Source organism: Schistocerca piceifrons, chromosome 8, assembly GCF_021461385.2.
Source record: "Schistocerca piceifrons isolate TAMUIC-IGC-003096 chromosome 8, iqSchPice1.1, whole genome shotgun sequence".
Taxonomy (NCBI): domain Eukaryota; kingdom Metazoa; phylum Arthropoda; class Insecta; order Orthoptera; family Acrididae; genus Schistocerca; species Schistocerca piceifrons.
Genome location: NC_060145.1, coordinates 496,260,235 through 496,284,196, shown reverse-complemented (window position 1 = coordinate 496,284,196; position 23,962 = coordinate 496,260,235). Strand labels below are relative to the sequence as shown.

Here is a 23,962-nt window from a genome sequence, read left to right as displayed (position 1 = left end):
TACTCAATATACAGATTGAATAACATTGGGGAGGGGCTACAACTCTGTCTCACTCCCTTCCCAACCACTGCTTCCCTTTCATGCCCCTCGACTCTTATAACTGATATCTGGTTTCTGTACAAATTGTAAATAGCCTTTCGCTCCCTGTATTTTACCCCTGCCACCTTTAGATTTGAAAGAGAGTATTCCAGTCAACATTGTCAAAAGCTTTCTCTAAGTCTACAAATGCTAGAAACGTAGGTTTTCCTTTCCTTAATCTTTCTTCTAAGATAAGTCGTAAGGCCAGTATTGCCTCACGTGTTCCAACATTTCTACAGAATCCAAACTGATCTTCCCCGAGGTTGGCTTCTACCAGTTTTTCCATTCGTCTGTAAATAATTCGTGTTAGTATTTTGCAGCTGTGACTTATTAAACTGATAGTGCGGTAATTTTCACATCTGTCAACACCTGCTTTCTTTGGGATTGGAATTATTATATTCTTCTTGAAGTCTGAGGGTATTTCGCCTGTCTTGTACATCTTGCTCACCAGATGGTAGAGTTTTGTCAGGACTGGCTCTCCCAAGGCTGTCAGTAGTTCTAATGGAATGTTGTCTACTCCCGGGCCCTTGTTTCGACTCAGGTCTTTCAGTGCTCTGTCAAACTCTTCACGCAGTATCGTATCTCCCATTTCATCTTCATCTACATCCTCTTCCATTTCCATAATATTGTCCTCAAGTACAGCGCCCTTGTATAGACCCTCTATATACTCCTTCCACCTTTCTGCTTTCCCCTCTTTGCTTAGAACTGGGTTTCCATCTGACCAGAAAATGTAACCTCAATGAATTATGGTAGGGTAGCAAGGAAACATTGGACACAGCACAATTTTGGGCTGAAAAACTTTGAAGTAAGGGAAATTTATGAAAAGTAGCTAATTTTTCAAAGAGCATGTACTTTCTCGTGTTGGATGACTGTAAATATATACATGATTAACATGAATAAGGGTAAAATTGATCCTCAGGTGGTAAAGAAAAAAAATATTTTTATTCAAGAAAAATCTAGGGCCACAAAATCCATTATGATGAATAAAACATACACGTCCCATGTTTCATAAATATTTTCTTGGATTTGTTTGCTGTTTCTCAATCTTTATCTGAAAATATCAAAACTGGCATTTTGAGGAAATGACAAATGTCACTACTTAATTGATCAGCTTATAGTAATCCCACAATCCTTCCACTAATGGTTCTGAGCCAAAGGAGATTTTCTTTCCATTCTTGATTCATAATTCCAAACGATATTCTTCACCTAGTAAAGTTCATTGGAAGATGTTTAGTTTTATATTTAAAATATGTAGTGAATTTGCTCGCTAAGAAAAAGTGGACATATTTACAAGGGTCGTTCAATAAGTAATGCCCCACATTAAAAAAAAAAAGCCGTTAATACACATAGACAAACGTCCTTGTTGGTGCTTTACATTTGATGTTTGTTTTGTGTGCCACTGAAATTTCGAACCATTCTGGCAGATGGCAGAGCCATAGAACAGCATCAAAATGGCGTCTACATATGACTCACGTTACAAGCAGAGTGCTGTTATTGAATTCTTGTGTGCAGAAAAAGAAACAATGATGAACATCCATAAATGTTTGTGTGCTGTGTATGACAATGCTGCAGTTGATAGGAATACAGTTTGGTGATGGGTAAGAAAGTTACAGCTTCAGGAAATGCAGAAACAGAACTCCACGACCGCCAGCCACGCTTGGGATGTCCTGTCACAGCCACTGCTCCAGACATGCTGAATCATGCGGATGCCATTGTTCGTGCCAAACAGTGCATCAAAACTCGACAGCTGGCTCTACAGTTGTCAGTCAGCATTAGAATTGCAGTCATCATCATCATCTTGGACAGTTTCCAGCCACTGGGTGGGTCTGTCGGGAACACAAGCCTCTCCACCGTGTTCTGTCTTTCCACCATTCCCCCTCTTCCACCTTCGTCCAGTTCTCTCCTCTTCTCGTCACACATTCCTTCACTCCCTTCACCCATCTATCTCTTGGTCTTCCCCTGGGCCTCTTCCCCTCCAGTTGCAGATCAAACATCCTCTTTGGAATTCTCCCCTCATCCATTCTCTTCATGTGTCCATACCACTGCAGTCTTGATTTATCTATCCTGTCCTGTACTGGCTCCTCCTTTAGTCTTTCCCTCACATACACATTTCGCAATCTGTCTCGTCTTGTTACACTCAACCTGCTCCTCTGGAACTTCATTTCACTAGCTTGTATTCTACTTTTGTCGCTTTTGTGCATTACCCATGTCTCACTTCCGTATGCCAATATGGGGACAAAGTAGGTTCGGTATATAATTCCCTTGGATTTCTGTGGCACCTCCTTGCTCCAAATAAGCCCCCTGATGCATTTGAAGAACTGCCCTGCTTTTCTGAACCTTTCATTTATTTCCATTGCATTTCCCCCCTTACTTTCAATCATGCTTCCCAGGTACTTGAAGTTCTCTACCACTTGTAGTTTTTCCCCTCCACAAGTTATATCCACATTTGGCCTATTCTTCTTCCTTGTTGTGACAATTATTTCACTTTTCTTTGCAGAGAAATGCATTCCATATTGTGCTGCCGTTGCCTCCCATACATCTAACTGCTCTTGCACTTCCTTCTCGCAATTTCCCCATAACATCAGGTCATCGGCAAAAAGCACTGCTTTCATTTTATGATCTCCAATTGCATCTGATACTTGCTGTAGGGTTTCATCCATAACAATAATAAACAACAAAGGCGAAAGTGCACTTCCCTGTCGCAGCCCATTTTCCAGCTTGAACCATGCAGTACGTTCCCTCCCCACTTTCACACAACTCTCATTTCCCTCATACAATTTTCTGACCTTTCGTGTTATCTCTTCATCTATCACTTTTGCGTTCAGCACATCCCAGAGCTTGTCCCTATAGATACTGTCATACGCCTTCTCAATATCTAAAAAGGCCATGATTAAGTCCTTCCCGTACTCATAGTGCCTTTCCTGCAGTTGCCTTACCGCAAATATGAGGTCCGTTGTTGATCTTCCCGGTCTGAAACCATACTGCTCCTCTTGCAGTCTACTTTCAATACTGCTTCTTATTCTCTTCTCCAGGATCTTTTCATAGATTTTTCCACAGTGGCATAGCAGGGTGATTCCTCTGTAGTTCTCACATCTCCTTTTATCCCCTTTCTTGAAGATCGGGACTATAATCCCTTTCTTCCAATCCTCAGGAATTCTGCTCTCCTTCCACACCACCCTCAGCACTCTGTATAGCCACTGGGTTTGTACTTCTCCTGCTGCTCGTATCATATCCACTGTTACTTCGTCCCAACCTGGTGCCTTGCCCCCTTTCATCCTCTTTATGGCTTCTTCCACTTCATTCCAAGTTAGATCATCAATTTCCCCACTATTATAATCGTCTGCTGCCTTAGGCTCCCCATCGCTGTTAGTTACCCGCTTGACGGCATTCAACAGATCTTCAAATTACTCCTTCCAAATCTTTTTGAGCTCATGCATTTCCTCCACAACTCTTCCATTATTATCCATGATCCTCAGGCACTCGCTTCTATCGTTCCTCTTATTTCTTACCACGGTGTAAAGTACTTTTTTGTTCCCTTCACTGTCCTATTCTAACATTCTTGTCCATTTTTCCATCCACTTCTTCTTCTCCGCCCTTACTATGGTCTGTGCCGCTTTCTTGCTTCCCTTATGTTTTACCCTAGCTTCCTCTGTTTGGGTCTGGAACCATTCTCTGAAGGCTTTGTTCTTTCGAAGTACTGCCTCTTTAAATATGTTGTTCCACCATGGGGTTTCCTTACTTCTCCTCTTTGTGCTAGTTCTTCCACACACAGTCTAACTTTTGCAGTCATGCAGTGAAAACACGGCTATGCCTACAGGACAAGAGCTTTTCCCAGCAGGGAATACATGCTCTTCCAAAATGTTGGCATATGGCCATACAACGTGATGGAGACTACGTGGAAAAATACGACATGGACAACACATGTTGATGTACGAGAGTTGGAACTTTAACAGTGGCAACTATTTATTTACAGCTCTTACAAAATAGATGCGTGTTTCGAAGTTTTACTGACCTTCAAAGTAGTCACCAGCATTGTGTATAGCCCAATGCCAGCGATGTGGAAGTCATAGGACACTCTTAGCAGTGCCAGTTGTGTTGACAGTTCAAGTGGTGCGGTCCATTGCCCGACGAATTTGTAGCAGTTCTGAAGCGAATGCTGTGAAGTGTTTCCTTCAGTTTAAAAAGAGTCCAGTAGGTGGTATGGCACTTAGCAGCCACGTAAGTCAAACAAATCAGTAACAGCTTGCACTCTACGAGCTAGAGCACTGTCCTGCAAAATGATGGCCAGGTCCTGCAGAAAGTGTCATTACTTCTGTCTCTAAGCTGATCGTAGGTTGTGTTCCAAAAATGAACAGCATAGAGACAAAAGTGATGACACTTTCTGCAGGACCTGACCATCATTTTGCACGACAATGCTCAAGCACATACAGTGCAAACTGTTACCGTTTGTCTGGCTGATGGAGCTGCTAAGTGCTAAACCACCTACTGCACTCCCCTGGCTTAAGCCCTCATAAGTTCAACTCGATTTCTAAACTGAAGGAAACACTTCATGGAATTCGCTTCAGAACTGCTACAAATTCATAGGGCAATAGACCGCGCCGCTCGAACTGTCAACACAACTGGCACTGCTAAGAGTATCCTATGACTTCCACATCACTGGCAACAAGTTATATACAATGCTGGTGACTACTTTGAAAGTCAGTAAAACTTTGAAACACATATCTATTTTGTACGAGCTGTAAATAAATAGTTGCCACTATTAAAGTTCCAACCCTCGCATACTGTCACCAAATTCTGACTCTTAACAATAATTATGTTCTGAGAAAAAAAAAAGTGGGGTATTACTTATTGAACAACAGTTGTATATACCTCATCCACTCCACATGGTCATCAGGTGCCTTGTCTCTGGTGTTTTGGCAGGTATTTGCAGTTTGGTTTTTGCAATGTGTGGCTGGAGTCACCACCAAACAAATATTTCTCATCATGTCTTTCATAAGAAAACCTAGTATCAGCTTAAAGCATCGGTTTGTTCACTGTTACGAACAAAATTATTTTTAAAGTGGAATTTTACACGCTCATTCAATAGAGCACTTTCAAATTAGTCTTGCACAATGTTTGCCTTATCATTATGTGTTAACAGGGACATTAAAATATGAAGATTAATTAGCACTCCAGCAGCAACTGAGCAGTGCTGCTGAAAGAATGCACCAGCCAGTGCAGGCCAGAATGCTGCTCAGTTGCACCTGGAGAACTGGTTATTCTTCGTGTAATGAAGTCCCTGTTAATATACATATATAGATAAAACGAACATTGTACTATACTACTTTTGGACTGCTCTATTGAATGTACACACAAAAGTCCACTTTAAAAATAATTTTGTTTGTGATGGGAAACAGCTGAGGCTCTCCATTGATACTGGGCTTCTTATGAAAGACATGATGAGCACTATTTGTCTGGGGTGACTCTAGCCACATATCACAAAAACAAAATTGCAAATATCTACCTAAACAGCAGAGAAAATGTGTCTGACAACTCTTACAAGGAGCACCCCTGTATGTATGACAAGTCTCAATACCACTAGTGGTAAGATTTCAGTCAAAATGATAAGACAGTCTTCCAAGTTCCTCTTGATGATGCATCCACAACTGTTGTTATTTATCAACAATGATAAGATCCACTACCATTGTAACATTTTTCGATTCATAACAGGGAAAGCATAACTTGATTTTGGGACCTGTATCCCATCTTCAGGTGTATTATAAGTAAATAATGATGTCTATCCAAGTTATTAATATTAAAAAAGCCAACCAGAACTTTTACTAAAAGTCTTAAGAAGAAAACCCCATTGAGGTGTCAGGTCAGAGGGGTGTTCTGAACACAATTTCGACACCAAGCAGCTCAATAGGCCGCGGAGTGGATGGGGTAGGCTAGCAATAGAACAGTGTATCACCATTGACTAGACACTCATTTATTGAACACATAAGTCAGGTATTACCCAAAAGGAACAATCAGTACAAATTACAAAATAATATTCTTTTCCTTTAAGTCACTCAAACATTTAAACAGGCAAATAGCAATCATTTAACTGAAAGCCTTTTAAGAAAGCCAGACTAGAAAATTTGAATGGTGAGTTAAAATCATATTTAAATAGGCTCTGATCGAGCAAATATTTTAAAACGAAATACTTCCTTTAAGGAACCAACGATCAAAATTAATTACATAATCCTCAACAACCATATTACATCCAAGACATTTAAGATTAAACAGTGATATATAACATCAGAGAGCTGCAGTCCCAAGTTTTAAGCAGCACGTTTCAGATGGACTGCACTGCAACAGTACAATACAAGTCCCGCAGAGGATCTCCCCACACAGGAAGTTATTGCCGCAATCGACAAAATATCAACATCATTCCGTGTACAGACCTAAAACAAACTAAAAGCTCTCTTAAGTTTGGTACAGTTAATTCCCTTTCAACATAACATACATCACAAGTTTAGCCCTAGGACGGCACCGACACCCCGCTATTTAGCACGCGAAAAACTACAGCGATGCACTCATCACGTATTCTTACAAAATCCAAGAACAGAGAGCCGGCTCCCCAATAGCGGAACATTTAACCACGAGCAGCCTGCGGGTTTGCGGGATGCTGATCTGGCCCTTAACCTCAAAACCAGTTCAAATACTAGTCAGCCTACAATCTTGAACCACCATACACATTCCTTCAGTTACTGCATAGAAAGCCAATGTGATAGGCAAACAGACCAGCATATGATAAAAGCTTAAGCAATTTCCTTACTAGACAACCCTTGTGAATAGTAGCCGTAATTTTTTTTTTTAAAGGTGAGCACGCCCACAATCAAAAGACAAACAACGCCAATCATAATGACAGTAGCACATTAGCAAGTAGCAATGGTAACTTCTGCTTGGATTGGCTACAAATCAGCACGTGATTTAACACACCAGAGAACAGTCTTTACAACATAACCATCAATACAATAGCAAATTACTCACATGTGTAATCCCCCACGATTTCGATTCCCAAAGCCATAGACAAAACGTGGAGAACGTATCACTTAGACCAACATAATGGTGCTCCCTCAGTTACCCCAAATAACTGACTCCCTTAGTTGCACAGCAAAGAACCAGACCTAATGAAACCACCACAGTTTTCGCCTCTAAATTATCACAGTACAAGTGAGACTCAACCACAAATGTAATTTTACATCACCAGTTCCCGTATAGTCAATACAAGCGCCTGATTTACACCTGTTTATAACGGCGGGCAGCAACATCGTACGGAAAAGAGTGTAGACACAAGCTCTTACCAATTCTCTTCTCCGAAAGCAGCCACCGCAACTCTCGTTACTCCTTCACACAAATTACAGGACGAATGCTTCCCACTGCTTGCTATGGCGCCTTCCGTTCAGAGCCAACTTGTATATCTCCATGCGATAGGTCCGGTCCCACATTCGCTGCATCAACCCGACAACCGTCTTCCACCACGTCCCGGAGCACACCCCCACAGGACCTCGCCTCGTTACTCCTCGTGTAGGCCCCAGAGGGCGCTGCTTACCGCCCTGACCGTGGCAGGAAAGATAAACCACCAGAGTGGTACTATCGATATGAGCCGCCACGGCTCACCCATGAATATACATAAAATGTGAGTCCACAAAAGTCAAATAACAGACATTACATTAGGGGAAAATAGTGCATCCCTGGTGCATGGCATAAAACAGGAGATCCTCTCAATTCCTAGGCCTGATGGAATGCCTCTCACAAAGCAGGACACAGATCCAGGCTTAAGGGCATGTGAAACATGGATGTGCATGAAGTTAGATAGGCGGTCTTTCAAATACAGTGTTGCACGCACATCCAACGGGCCTGTGTCAAGAACACCTATTTTGTTATAAGTTCTATTTAACTTTTTTAATGCTATGAATTTGGGTAGGTATCATTATTTATTTATGATTTTGCAGATGCACCTGAAGATGGGACACAGGTCCCAAATTTGGGTTGTGCTTTTCTTTTAGGAAATACAAAATTTTACAACTGTAGTGGCTCTTATCACTGATGACAGTTTTTCATTGTGACAGTACACATATTCTGTTAACTAACAACAATTTTAGAGCTTGTTATTTAAAGGAATAAAACATTTTCTTTTTCTTGTAGCTAGTTCGGACTGAAGTGATTGGTTTATACCACCCATGTGACTTTTGACTAACTCTCCTCTGATATTTTTGACTAATTGTCCTGTGTACTTAACAAAAAGAGCTCTTTATGGTTCCAGCTCATTTACACACATAACCAGTGCACAGTTAAGTTTATTCACCATTATGCATGCTTTGTTTATGTTTCTTACTGTAAGATTTTCATCTTGTTTTAAACAGTTTCTCATAAAATTGGAATTTGGATACAGATTTTTCTTTGCAAACATGAACACCAAAAGATCTACTATATTAAAAAGACAATGTAATAATTGAAGAGGTTAACAGAAGAAAGAGATAACCCTTAATTTAGCATGGATTAGTTTGATCTCTCTGCATGTTGTGTTTTCAAATGCACCACATGCTGATAACTAGTTTTTGCATATGTACTACTAGAAAGAGCTATCTGGTATATAATTTGTTATTTTTATTGTGTTTGTGTTCTTTCCTTTGAATTTAACCTAACAAGTACATGCAGGAATTCAAAATATGCTCTTGTGGGTAACACTTTCTCCCACGAAGCACTTCAATACAGGAATCTATTTGTACTAATGAAATCTACATTACCTTATTTTTCCGTCGTTTCTCTTTCTTTGTACTTTCTTTGCTTGAACTGCTATCTGAGTCATTATGAAGTTTCTTATTCTTGGCATTGTTTAAAGGGCTCTCAGATCTTCTTTTAGCCTCTGCACCCTTTGCTGTTTTCTCTACATGACTTGAATCAGATTCCGAATCATTTGAACTTTTCTCCTTCTTTATCTCCTCCCTATCTGGCTTCCCTTTGCTTAAAGGTTTACTGTCAGAGTCTCCTGACGTGCTTCCACGTTTTGCTGCATCTGGATTCCTGGAAGTTTCATCTTCAGAGTCATCTGTTGTTTCAGGATCTGTTTTTACCTTGCCTCCGTCACTGCTGCTCTCTTGTTTCATATTTCTCTCTGTTTTCACTCTCTTGTGGGGTCCTGTAGTATTTGAACACTGACTGGAAGAGCTTAGTGTATCTATGTCGATAACCTTCTTTGATTCAGTGGTCGCTTCACGCTTGTCTGTTTTCGGAGACACATGCTCCTCATTATCTTTGGTTGCCCGATCTGATTCTTCCGATGAGGAATGGTGTTTCGGTTTTTGGAGAGGTATGTCATCCTCTGAATCACTACTGCCCTCCTCTACCTTGTTCTTGGCACGTTTCCTCTCTTTTAGTGCTTGTGATGTAGTTCCACGTTCTTTGCCTCTAGGTCTCGTCTCAGTAGTAGTGCTGCCTTTACTTGGTACTCGGTTTTGAGAGTCTTCATCAGATTCAGAATCTGTTTTGTAACTTTCAGAATCAGAACTCTTTTTGCTGGGAGCTTTTCCTCCAGAAATTGTCCTGCGTCTCCTGAAGGACTTCTTCGACGATGAAGGTGACTTTGGAGAAAGAGGACCCTCATCTTCCGATTCTGAGCTACTGCCTACTTGTAAATTATTCCTTGACCTCCTCTCATTTTTAATGCTTATTTTCCTTTTCTTTTTCGGTCTACGGTTAGGCTGAGGACTTTCGTCATCAGTAGTCGGTTCGACATCAGTACCGGCACTGTCTGAATCAGTCAAACCATTTTCTACAGACTTTTCATATTTGCCATTCTTCTTGCCTTCCATTGGCTGCTGGGAACCCACTGCATATTTCTCTGGAATTTTCCCATGTAAATCCACTTCTCTATCTGTAGGTTCATCTAAATCAGCAGCCTTATGTTTCTTTAACACTTCATCATCCTCACTATCAGAAAGGAAGGCTTTCCTCTTCTTGATCTTGGAATGGCTTTCATTTTCAGCCATATTTTTAGTTTATTTTGAATAGAGTCTGTTTCTTATCTTTGATTTCACTTAAGGTTTTAGGTTAATAAAACCACACAAATTTGTACCTGCAACAAAAAACATTTAAAAAAATTACCAATGCTCAAGAAATTATCTACAAAAGAAATCTTAATGCAATTGCATATTTATTTTTATCTTTAACTTGTTGAAAATGGCTGATATCACAACATGAATTTTCATGTTTTTACTGAAAGTAGAAAAAGATACAGCTGGTGTATCACAAGAAGTTTTAGTGTAAGTTTAGCTTTTACTGTTTGAGTGCCGAAGAACAAAAATTCGTCTTCTCTACCCCATTTTTTGGGATGTCAGTTGTTTACTGTAATGATAGTCATTACCTACAGTAGTACCACTGAGTCAAATATCAACACGCGAGTTACATAACATACAATGAAACATTCCCATTATGAGTCCTCATAGGGTATGAAAATTCTACAGCAAAGAGTACAGAAAAATCATTTAATATAAAGCATATTACATATACTATGTTATACTAATATCAATGGAGGCGCAAAACCATGTACTTTGTGGCAATATATTTAGTATGAGTCAGTACAGGTAACTCTAGGGGGCATGTCACTGGAACACTACATTTACTTTAGGGAGAGAACGTTTTGAGTGACTGTGCTCTGTTAAGCAACAGTGACACAAACTTCATGGCGAACAAAGTTACATGCACTATCACATGAAGCGTGAATGATCGTTCTTAGTACTGATGAAATTATAAAAATTATGGGATTAGTTCACTGTTTTCCTCTCCACTAGTGTTCTACCCCACAATGTTGAGCTAACATACTGGGAGACCAGTATGTGCAGTCAGCCAAGTCTTGTATGATACATATGTATCAAACTTTTTTTTTTAACTGACTTAAAATCTTGTGTGCCTCCTATTTTTTGTGGTGACTTTGGATGTCTTCGCCACATGTCGCTGTTGCAATGTTAATGCTCGAACCTTCCTCTTTCATTTCTAAGTGGTTCCGCTGTTCTGCAGTAGTTGGCACCAGCAGAGGAGTGTTCCAAAATGAAGTGTGATTGGACACGCCTATAAAACAGTGACATGCAATTGAATTCCTCACTGCTGAAGAAATTGCACCAATTGCAATCCATTGTCACTTGCTAAAGGTGTATGGAAACAATACAATAGACAGAAGCGATGTGAAGTGATGGGTACAGCATTTCCAAGGTGGTGAAAAGGGTGTGCACGACAAGCCATGGCCCAGTCGACCCTGGGCAACTGTCATTCCTTGCAATGAAGAGCACCTCCATCAACACATCCATGCCAGTCGGTGGATAATGACCGGAGAATTGTGTGAAAAGCTGAATGTCAGCTGTAATGCCTCGGAAATAATGTTGGAACATCCCGGTTACCACAAAGTCTGTGCGCGATGGGTCTCGCGGATGCTTACAGAATAATAAAAAGCTCATCGAATGGAAATTTGTAAGGACCTGCTGGACCAATATGAAGGTGAAGGTAACAATTTTTTGAATAGAATCATCACCAGAGATGAGACATGGTGCCACCACTACGAGCCAGGATCCAAAAGACAGTCCACAGAATACCACTGTGTGAATTCTTTGTCAAAGAAGAAATTCAAAATGCAGCCACCCGTAGACAAGTTGATTTGCACAGTCTTCAGGGATAGTCAGAGTGTGGTTCTTTTGAATGTCCTGGAGCCTGTCAGTTCAGCACATTACAAGATGACACAGACTAAGATGAAAGCTCAAATTTTCAGGATAAGGCCAGAGAAGAAGACCAACTTTCACCTGCAACGTGATAATGCCACACCCCACACCAGTTTTGCGACCACATAACTCCTGCAAAATTCAGCTGTACTGCCTTACTACATCCACCACACAGTCCCGATTTAGCGTGGTTAGCACACTGGACTCGCGTTCAGGAGGACAAAGGTTCAATCCCACGTCCGGCCTTCCTCATTTAGGTTTTCCGTGATTTTCCTAAATTGCTCCAAGCAAATGCCGGGATGGTTCCTTCGAAAGGGCACGGCCAACTTCCTTCCTTCCTTAATCCGATGAGACCAATGACCTCACTGTTTGGTCTCTTCCCCCAAACAAACCAACCTCGATTTAGCGTCTTCAGACTTCCATCTCTTCGGGCCTCTGAAAGATGGACTGAACATTTTCAAGATCTGAATGCTGCTGTCAAAACCGTAAGGAAGTGGTTAGCCTCTTCTGGTTCCAATTTTTTCAAGTGCGGCACGCAGGCTCTGGTTTATTGTTGGCAAAAGTGCATACCGAAGGGTGGTGACTATATGGAAAAATGACAGTCTGTAGCTGAAATACTGCTCTATTTAGTTCTGCTGTTGTGATTTATGTATCTCCTATAGTTTCTATGAATAAAAATAGGAGGCATTGCTTTCAGAATGACCCTCGTGCTATCCTCCCATTGGCTGCCCCCATCTTGGCTTGTAAATGGATTGACAATATCTGCTGTACACCACGACTAAGTGCCGCCTGTGGTCAGTCCTTTGTTAAGTGGATGATTTTCAAGATACTATAATACGTGGTTCACTTTATATTTAGCTGATAGGAAACAAAGCGTCACATCAGATGGCTCATGCAGGACCCATGATAAATTTTCTTCTCATTTGGAAGAAATTGCAACTAGGAACGCTCCAGTTCATACTACATTAAATCAACTTCCATCGTACACCTATAAAGTGGAAATAGTGTTCTTTGCTGTTGATGCAAGCACTATGATGAAGCTTAACAGAGCTGCATTAAAAGAAGAAGCAATAAACAAAATACGCAGAAGTATTATTGAATGGCTCCCAGAAAACAGTCTACCACTTAACATACACAGAAAGGACACAATTCATTCAAATCAGTACAAGGAAAGATATACCATCATCAACAATACAGGATGGGAGAAAGAAAATTTGTAGAACTGAATGTTCAAAATTTCTCGGTGAGCATACTGATAGGATCACGAATTGGAAATTACATGCTATAGAATTCCTCAAATGCTTCAGTTTAGCAACATTTGATCTATGCATAATTGTTGTTTTTTGTGATGAAAGCATTGGAAAACTAGCTTACTTTGCATACTTCCATTTATTTATTCATATGGGACAGTTTTCTGTGAAATTCCACACAATGATACAACATATGCCTTGCAAACAAATGTGTTGTGAGGATAAAGAGAAGGTTAGATTAGACTAGCCTAACACTTGTTCGAGGAACGTGTCAGTTTAACGAATGGTTTCTTTAAATGATGTAATTCAACTTTTTAATAATTGTAAAATTACTAAATAAATTCATCTATTGAGTAGAAGGAGTAGTCATTCAGAAACTCTCTTAATTTGTTTTTAAATGCTGGTTGGCTATCTGTCAGACTTTTGATGCTTGTTTCGTAAGTGACTTAAGACACTTGTGGCAGCATAATTCACCCCTTCCTGGGGCGAAGATAATTCACCCCTTCCTGGGGCGAAGTAACATTTAATAAAGAATAGTGAAGATCAGGCTTTCTCCTAATGTAGCTATGCACATTGCTAATGATCTTGAATTGGGATGAGTTATTAATAAACAAATTTCATAAGTGAACATATAGACTGTGAAACAAAATTAAAGGATCAATTTCTTGAGAGCCTGTAATTGTCTCCCATTCTGACACATAAATTTGAAATCTGACTCAAAGACCTTCCTCTGCAATGGTGCACAAGCATGGTGCCCTGTGACGTCAACCACAGGTTTGGCGATGCTTCAATCAAGGTGTCAGGTGTAAGAAAAAAAGGTCACAGCTCAAAAGTTCGCGAGAGCTATAAGGTGGGTTAATGATGTCACATTGGCACCAAATTTCACTACAATTCTGCCCAACATCATCTTCCACTAGTCACACCCCCCTCTTGCCCACATTTCACCCCTCCTTTGATGCCTCAGCAATGGAGGTCAGAACCGTGATGACCGGTGTTGAAATCACACGGTTTTCTTTTGGGTGGCTGAGGAAAATATTTCAGACACACTGCCACTCAGAATTGTCACGAAAAGCCTCAAGCAGTGGCATAAAGGGCACCAATGAAGGGCGGTCGAAAATGACAGTTCGCTGTGCGATGAGCATCAAGACAGTGTTCTTCACAACGTTCAACACTGCTCCCACCTCCTGGGTGTTTCAATGCTAATCTAAGGACATACCCCTTTGGAGTGTAGAACACACACAATTTTTGCTCTGCTGTACAGCTTGGAATAACCAGGGAATGTCAAAAACCATTTGACAGAGTCTGAATCTGAAGCATCAAAGGGTTCATATGCTCTTTCGTCCCTCCTTTTTTGTGCCCTCCTATGGTGTGCAACATAAGATGTGTACGAATAATACGACAAGACCACTAAGACCCCCTACTTTGGCAACCTCGTGGCTGTTCTAGTGCCTGAGGGTTAGGCAATCCCTCGACACCCCTCAGGTGGTGCTTGCCTGCCTAAAAGTACTAGAGAAGCTGAGAGGCAGAATGTGTCAAAGTTTCTTACAGGTACATCTGTAAAGAGCTCAAATAAGGCGTACGGGTGGAACCAAGGGTGTTGCTGAATTGGGGGTATTAGGGGGACCTTTTGCTATTTTATGTACATCGTAGGAGGGTGTGAAAAAGGTGGGATGAGAAAGCATATGAACCCTTCCCTGCTTCGGATCACATTTAAATTTTGTCCCTAGTGATTCCGAGCTGTACAGCAGAGCAAAAATGTGGTCAAGCTATACTCCAGAATAGTCAGATCAAGTTCAATGGGGCTGTCACTCCTGTAACCCAGGCTACTGGGAGGCCGTTACGTAGGAAAGATCAGTAGATCATCTGCAGATTCGGTCATTAAGTGAGCTCAGAAGCATAATGCTAACTACTTAAGCCCCATTTTATTCTACTATGTGCTCCTGTGAACGTGAATGCGTTATGCAGGTCTTGGACTCACTCACGTCCACCTAGAAAGTATTTACTGAGTTTAACAAAGGCGATGTTGGCCTGATGTACTCGACGATGCCCTTTAGCTACACTATATAAAGGATTCTCCTAAGAAGTACCAAATTAAGATCAGCCTGAAGATGCCTAAATAAGGTGAAAGGCGTAGTTGATGAATAAAAAACTAAAATTGCAACAAAGACTATTTTCAACTAATACTTTTAACATTGCACTTTTTTTTCCAATGAATGGAGAGTTGTCCCATTGCATCAGCACCCAACATGGAGGGCAAGGTAATTTTTTTTGTTTTTTGTTTTCAAGATTGTCTTCCTTTGGCCTTAGATATGCTAATATCTAACTACAAGGCAGCAGCTGGGTATTTTATTTCTCCAGCACTCACTATATCTAGTGAGCATTCCCCCATCTGCCACCTGTAGGAAGAAAATCAAATTTGATGTGTAATCTTTGGGTACCGGAAAATGTAAAATGTTACACGTGAAATCAGATAACAATAAAAAATAAATAATGACAAAAACTTTCAGCAAAACGTTTCTTGACTTGAAAAAATTATAAAAGCAAACGTAGTGAGGTGGTGCAGTGGAGTCGCATTCGGGAGGACGACGGTTCAAACCCGCATCTGGCCATCCAGATTTAGGTTTTCTGTGATTTCCCTAAATCATTCCAGGCAAATGCCAGGATGGTTCCTCTGAAAGGACATGGCCAATTTCCTTCACCACCCTTGACACAGTATGAACATGTGCTCTGTCTCTAAGGACCTCAATGTTGACAGGACGTTAAACTCTATCTTCCTCCCATCCTTCCTATACAGAGTAAGGGAACTAACAGTCAGTGAGGGGGGTGAAAAACTAAAAAAAACACAGTAAAAAAAGAAAAACAGTAAGCCAGAAAAGATGTGTTCAAAACTCTAAGCAAGTCTAAGTCTTCACTCTGAATGCACCGGAACATATATGGCCTGAGTGCAGTACATTCACATGATAAAACCACAAAAACAGACGAACTGCAAATTATTCTTTCAGGAAGAAGAAGTATTAGAATCATATGCCTAAAGTAACACTGGCGAATGAAAGATTCTATCAAAGTTTTAAAAAAATTACAAAACTCTGCAGAAGCTACCAGTTTTTGGAGTAAAAACAGACTTCTTGGAGGTTCCCGTATACTTGTTTACAACTCATTAAAATATAAAGAAAGAGGTGATTTTAATTTTCTGAACAAAGCCCTTATATTTGAAAGTTGCTGTGTTGAACCAGAACAACATATTATTAATTATTGCTATTATTATTTTATCATTAGTATCATCACAATATATGACATTCCAGGCAGTGAAAGCAAAAAACTTATTTCTGGAGAAAATCCAGCGTCTCCTATATAAATTCACAAAAGAAAAGAGGAAATAATTGTAACTGATGCTGCTGATTTTAACACTGATATAACAAGCATGTCTAACAAGCCTGTTGACTTAATTCCAGAACATGGCTTTAGACTACATTTCACTGATTTCATTAGAGAAAATGTGTGAACAGCAGCATGTATAGACAATATTTTGACAAATTATACACTTATTGACACTGCCAAATTCCCTGTAGACCTAGGTACCTCAGATTACTGTTTTGCTCATCAAATTACTAAAAATAGACCTAAAGAAAATGAGATATGTTTCATGAAAAGACATATGTTTATTCTGTTGTCGATTAAATGACGTAGATTGTTCCTTACAACACAAAAGCTCATGTTCAAAAAACTTTGATAAGTTTTTAAACAGTTTTCTACATATTTTTCAATAAAACATTTCCTCCCATAGTATGCCAAAGAAAGGCATCAAATAAAGTGGATATGTACTAGTATAAAAATGTCTAGTAACAGAAACAAACTGAGATACACGCAGTGTCGAAAAACAATAAGTGTCCTTAGTTCATTAACTACGATAAATCATTCAAAAAATTGTTTAAGAAGATTGTAAAAGCAGTGAAGGAAATGACAAACACAAAATTAATTATTTTTTTAAAAAAAGTCTGTAACAAAATGAATTTGAAAGGAAATGGTCATGGTCCGCACACAGACTATCTAAAAAATAGACTAAACAGCCTGGCATTTTCCGTGTCAGCAACCTGGCAAGAATATTAACTTTGCAGGAAAAAAAATTAGCCTACAAGAAACATGTAAAGTGTACAGACAAGGAATCCTGTCAGCCACTACTAAGAGACTGCAACTCTGAACTGATTGTTGCAAATAGCTTTGTTACAGGTTTGAAACTAGAAATAACGTAAGTTTCATGGTTTCTACACACGGACTCAATCTTTTTGTGCATATTTTACAATATATGGAAATGAGGAACTGCTATAAGCTAAAAAACACAAATTTTCGAAAGATTGGAAATGAGTCAATAAAAAAAGAGGCTGTAACACAAAACCTGTACACTACTGTAAGTCACTGACTTAACATATACGTAATGAGACTTTAAAATCTTGATTCAAAAGCACTATTCGCTGCAATTTGTAGGTCCTTGATATTGTGGACATCTCTATATTGGTCAAGTGATTTTGTTTTATACCAGTTTTCTGCATGTTTTTTTTTTCGTTCACTGCTACCGTAAAGTTCAGTTACAAATACGGTTAACTGAAGGCACTGTTATCTGTTTGGTAGGTCTTGCCTTCGACTGGTGTAAAGCTGACGTAACGGAATTTTTGTGTAAGTTTTGAAATGCATATGTTACGGTAAAAATGTAGCTTAGTTTGTTTCTCCTTGCCCAAAACCTACAAAATCCCAGTCGTCCCATTAGTTATAGTAAATGTTGTATTATGGAATTGTCTTCGCTTGCTTGATTGTACTGGAATAGTGACATTACCGTCGCCATAGTGGATCAAGGCGATGTACCTGTCCGCCATCTTGGTGACGTCGCCAGTCCAAGCCGATGGCCGGTATCGGATATTTCTGTATTTCAAAATATGTGCTACCACCAACCAGCTACAACGGCAAGTACTTCACTACGGTTGAATATTGCAGTCCCGCGTTATCTACTCGTCTGCGGTGTAGTACTAGACCCATCCCCCCTGTAATCTTGGTTGTGGTGACTGACTAATCTGTAACATTGCCCGAGGTCTAGGTAGCGTCGAAATTTGATAATTTGGATACGAGTTGGTGAACCCAACGAATGCGAACGTCAAATATGGGTTGTGGTGACAGACTAGCCTTTGGCGTAGCGTAATGTTTACGTTCGCGCCATAATTAATAGAACTTTTCCATATTTAATGCACTTTTCATCATAAAAACTAAAACTGCACGGCAAATTCGGAAAACATATGTTAAGCAGTGGGCAAGTCTTTGAGGAGTAATTTTCATGCATATCACGGGTATAATCGTATATAAACTGCGAGAAAAGCAAAGGGTGTCCGTTACTACTTTTCATGTGGCATTTCCCTTTCCAGTTAGTTAACTTTGAGGTCACACAATCTAATTCTATAAACTGAATCATTTGCTTTGGTTTCTTTTCGCTCTAATTTCACACATCTTTATAAGATGTTCATTGTTTTTCACTGTGGTAGCGTGCCTGATCTGTGTAAGATATTGTATCATTAAGAAGTAAACTATTTATGTTTGTAATATGTCACTGACGGATTTTGCGTGTAACTAGCAAAACTACAGACCATATTCAAAAACACACCTTCCCATAGCAATGAAACTCTTCAGGCACAGTTTAGTAAATAACAAAGAGATACCACCAATACTTTATAGACAGATCTCTTAAAGGCAAGTGAGGTATTTTACATAATCGCACTGTCCATCCAATGAGTTGGATGTCCAACTGTAAACAGGGCGCGAGGATTCTGTTTGGGGAATGTGCTTATTTAGCACTTAATTGACTAATTGTCACGGTTGTAAGTATTTCCAATGTGGACAAAATAAATGCATATGTAAATGTATTAACTATTATTTTAACTGAGCGAGATATATTTATATTAAACACGGACAATTTTAAATGAAATTTGCAAAGCTATCATTTTCTGGCTTAATCATTTCAATGGCAAGGAAGTTCAACATGCTTAATCATAAAGTTAAATATTCAATATAACAAAGAGCAGAGTGTAACGAAAATAAACTAAAAATGAAACTTACGGGGCGTACCTTACCTACTTTTTCAGTACCAGAGCGGTTTCGGGCAGCTTATTTTCTAAAAAAAGTATCCACATCAAAACATTTACATTTTGGCCAATCACAACAAACCGGAGGGATAAAAGGACACCCCTGAAACAGCTTCAAATCTAGCGTAGATTGGATTCATTCAGTGGTCGTCCACTATTTTCTCTAAATTCGCATCTTACTCCAACCGAAATTGCTTTACGTGGTCGTCGTACAATATTTGTTATATTTCTATTATCAATTACTAGTCACCACAGTTCTTACCGCGAAAACAACTGACAAATTTCAAAACTAACAGCAAAGATGTACATCAATGTTTTGTATACAACCAAAGATCATTGTATTATGTGGGGGTGTAAATTGTATGTAAATAGAGAGGATGAGTTGCCAGTGTTGAGTATTACGTTTAGTAATGTCGCTTAGTGATGTTGACAACATTCATATTAAAGCCAGAGGGGTACTAAACACGTACAACATCATACATCTGTTCCAGTACAACCTGTTTCATTGAATCTACCCCTAAAAAGAAGTTGTGCTTGTTCATATACCATGGAAGCGATCAGCTGAGAAGCTAGTCACTGAGGATTGTTGTGTAACATTTGATAGTAAGTAAGGAATTTCCTTTCAGGGCGACAAGAATTACTTGAAACGGTGTTCCGTATTCCTTAAAGAAAGATATACTTGTATCCAATGTTTTCTTGGTGTCTACCCATAGCTCTGGAATGAGGGCGTTAAGTTTCAGTGCGGTAGCAAGAGCACTTTCGAAAAAAACGTATGGCAGGAAAGGTAAGGTTAGAGGACTTCGATACACATCTAACATTGTTTACGTCTTGATTTACAATTGGCGCTTTTTATACGCATAGTTGCGACCAAAATCCTTCAGCTCATAGTGCTGTGCAAAGACCCCACCTAATGTCAAGGTGTAGTTTTGGCAAAAGTTGCATTGTGGACACCCCTTGCTCGTGGTTTCTGTACGATACGCGTCAAAGTAGTTGTAAAGGACTTGACCTTGATCAAATAAAGGTTTTGTGATTCTGTGATGCTATTTTAGTTTGTATGACGAAAAATACGTTAAAATTGATTCCAACGTAAACATTACACAACAGTTCAGATTAATCTGTTTGTATCATAATATACCCAGAGTTTTCATGTTTATAACGCAAATTAATTGCTGCTGAGCTATTACTGTTCTTTCTGTGAGATACTGCGAATTTTTTAGGACATTAGCGAGTGAAACTAGCGGTAGAGTTGTGAAAGCAAGGCTGCATCCCTGTAATACGAAGATATCCCCAAAAAACCATGAAATTGACTAAATACCCTTGGAAAACACATGCTGATATCATTTGGAAAATGAATCCCAAACTTGTAGACCTCACTGAGTCTCACATTGAAAAGTCCTACGAATTCTTTGTCCCATTCATTCATCACACGGTACATAGGGTAAGAGCTATAAGTTCACTCATGCATTATTTTCTGTTGATCCTGTCGAGGAGGATCCTCAGGGATTTGGAATGAGTCAGGGTATGGTAGGACACGTTCTGAGGCATCAAGGGATCACAAATTTAGCATTGGAGGGCAGCGTGGAGGGTAAAAATCGTAGAGGGAGACCAAAAGATGAATACACTAAGCAGATTCAGAAGGATGTAGGCTGCAGTAGGTACTGGGAGATGAAGAAGCTTGCATAGGATAGAGTAGCATGGAGAGCTGCATCAAACCAGTCTCAGGACTGAAGACAACAACAACAACAGGGTATGCATTAACAAAAGGCAAATAATTAGTAGAAACTGAATCTGTATGCTCTATTAATAATAAATTAGCACTGTATTGTTGAAAAGTATATATGCTTATGAAGTTATTGTGGTCTTGAGACTGGTTTGATGCAGCTCTCTATGCACCCTGTCCTGTGCAAGCCTCTTCATCTCCAAATAATTACTGCTATCTATACTCTTCTCAGTCTGCTTACTGTATTCATCTGTTGATCTCTCTCTCTCTCTCTCTCTCTCTCTCTCTCTTTGTGATTTTTACCTCCCACACTTCCCTCCAATGCTAAATTGGTGATCCCTTGATGTCTCAGAATGAGTTCTATCAACTGATCCCTCCTTTTAGTCATGTTGTGCCACGAATTTCATGTCTACCAAATTGTGTTTAGTACCTCCTTATTTGTTACATGATCTATCCATCTAATCTTCAGCACTCTTCTGTAGTGCGACATTTCAAAATCTGCTTTCTGGTCTAAACTGTTTATCATCTGCACTTCACTTCCATGCATGGTTGCATTCCTTACAAGTACTTGCAGAAAAGACTTCGTAACACTTAAATCATTTTCGATGTTAACATACATCTCCTCTTCCAAAATGCTTTCCTTGCCATTGTCTGTTTAATTTTATATCCCCACTACTTCGGCCACTGTTGATTGTTTTGCTGCCCAAATATTAAAACCCATCTAATACTTTCAGAGTCTTGTTTCCTAATCCCGAGTCCTTTTGCTGTCTGTGACAGAATTACTGTGATATTGGCAAACATCAAAGATTTTATTTCTTCTCTCCGATCTTTAGTTACCATTTCAAATTGTTCTTTGGTTTCCTTTACTGCTTGTTCAAAGTATAGATTGAATAACATTGGGAGTAGTCTACAGTCCTGTCTCACTCCCTTCTCAGCCACTGTTTCCCTTTCATGCAGCCCGACTGCTGTCTGGGTTCTGTTCAAGTTGCAAATAGTCTTTTGCTTCCTTACCCTCTGCTACATTGGCAAAAACTTTTTCTTAAGTCTACAAATGCTATAGGTTTGCCTCTCCTTAACCTATTTTCAAAGATAAGTCGTAGGGTCAGCATTGTGTCCATGTTCTTACATTTATCCAGAATTCAAATTGATCTTCCCCAAGGACAGCTGCTACCAGTTTACTATTCTTCTGTATAAAATTCACAATTGTATTTTCCTGCCATGACTTATAAAAATGGTAGTTTGGTAACTTTCACACCAGTCAGCATGTGCTTTCTTTTGAATTGAAATTATTATATTCTTCTTGACATCTGAGAGTATTTTGACTGTCTCATACATCTTGCACACCAGGTGGAAGAGTTTTTTCGTAGCTGGCTTTCCCACAGCCACCGATAGTTCTGGCGGAATGTTGTCTACTCATGGGGCCTTGTCTTTCAGTGCTCTGTCGAATTCTTCTCACAGTATCATATCTCCCATCTCATGCTCATCAATGTACTCTTCCTTTTCTATAAGATTGCCTTCCAGTTCATGTCCATTGTATGTACCCTCAATATACTCTTTCCACCTTCCACCTTTCAGCTTTCCTTTCTTTGCTGAGGAGTGTTTTTCCATTTGAGCTTTTTTCCCCAATTGCCTATGTAATTTTCCTTTAGGTGGTATTTACCTTTCCCCAAGTGGTACATGCTGCTAAATCCTTATGTTTGTAAAATTAAAACAATTGCAGCCCTTGGTCACGAAAATGAAGTCGTTTTGACCTAGGTTTTGGCCACTTCTAAAGAGTGCCTTCATCAGAAATAAAATATTTAAGACTGACATGTCACGTATAAAACAAATATGAAGCTATAACGCTAATGGTAGTCTGATGCTACCGCAGCTCGACATGTGGTGCAGCCCTTAGTGGCCTGTCTCTGTTTTCTATTGTAGTACTTTGTGACTAAAGCGTTATCGCTTCATATTTATTTTATATGTAACATGCCAGTTTCAAATGTTTTATTTCTGGTGAAGGCACACTTAGAAGTGGCCAAAACCTAGGTCAAAAAGACTTCATTTTCGTGACTGAGGGCTGCAATTGTTTTAATTTTACCTTCTAATGGTCGCTGACAACGCATCCATATTTAAAGTATTATGTTTGTCCTGTAACCATTCCTGTTTGCTCATTTGCACTTCCTGTCGGTCTCATTTTCTTAGACATTCGCATCCCCTTTCACCCCTTGATTTGCTGCATTTTTATATTTACTACTTGCATCAGTTAAATTCAGTATCTCCTGTGTTATTCAAGAATTTCTACTAAGCCTTGTCATATCTCACAGCTGCCCTTTCATCTTCTGCTTTATTCCTTTCCCCCATTCTAGTCAGTTATTGCCTAATTCTCTCCCTGAAACTCTCAATAACCTCTGGTGCTTCAACTTATCCAGGTTCTATGTCCTTAATTTCATTTGTTTTTGCAATTTCATCAGTTTTAATCTAAATTTCATAACGAATAAATTGTGGTTGAAGTCCACATCTGCCATTGAAAATGTTTTATGATTTACAATCTGCTTATATGAATTAAATTTAACATAGAAGGAAATTCATTGACACTTCACATTCTGTAAATCCCATCATGGAGCAAAATCTTCAGGTACGTGGAAGAAGTTGAGATGCACACTAACCGGTAAAAGTGACTACCGCAGCCTATTTTTGTAAAGTGTAAAGTATACCAATAACAAACTGTGACTGTTGCTGATGTCTCAGAAATAGTTACAGGAATTGCTTTGTATATCTGTACTAGGCCTCAGTCTCCACTATGCTTTGCCCAGGACCCACCTGCTCTGTCCATGTGTTGCCCAGTTAACTCTTTGTACAGTCTCCTCTCCACAGTCTCCAACTTCCACTGTTTTATCTTGCCCTTCCAACCCCTGTCCACTTCATCACCTGCAACACACAACTCCTTGTGCCTGTGCTAGGGCAAGTTAACCAATTCCACATTCTTATCACCATCTGCCAGCTCTAAGCCACCTCTCCCTCTATTCGCCTTTTCCCCTACCTGCCTCCTTACGTCTGTTGCCAACTCCACCCAAT

General features: G+C 39.6%; 1 protein-coding gene across 5 annotated transcripts in view; it reads right to left on the bottom strand.

Annotated features, from left to right (window-relative positions):
- LOC124711214 (lisH domain-containing protein C1711.05-like) overlaps positions 1–19,461 on the bottom strand; it is a 70,696-nt gene extending 51,235 nt beyond the window's left edge. For 2 of the 5 annotated variants that reach the window (XM_047241165.1, XM_047241170.1), the window contains exons 1-2: positions 19,174–19,461; positions 8,853–10,180 (exon numbers count right to left, since the gene is read on the bottom strand). In XM_047241165.1, coding sequence (XP_047097121.1) covers positions 8,853–10,094 — 1,242 coding nt within the window. In that variant the 5' untranslated portion in view covers positions 10,095–10,180; positions 19,174–19,461. Of the gene's footprint in view, positions 1–8,852; positions 10,181–17,891; positions 17,912–19,159 lie in introns of those variants that run through there. The other 3 variants (XM_047241167.1, XM_047241168.1, XM_047241169.1) reach the window with 3 other exon arrangements.
- Positions 19,462–23,962: the final 4,501 nt, after the last annotated feature.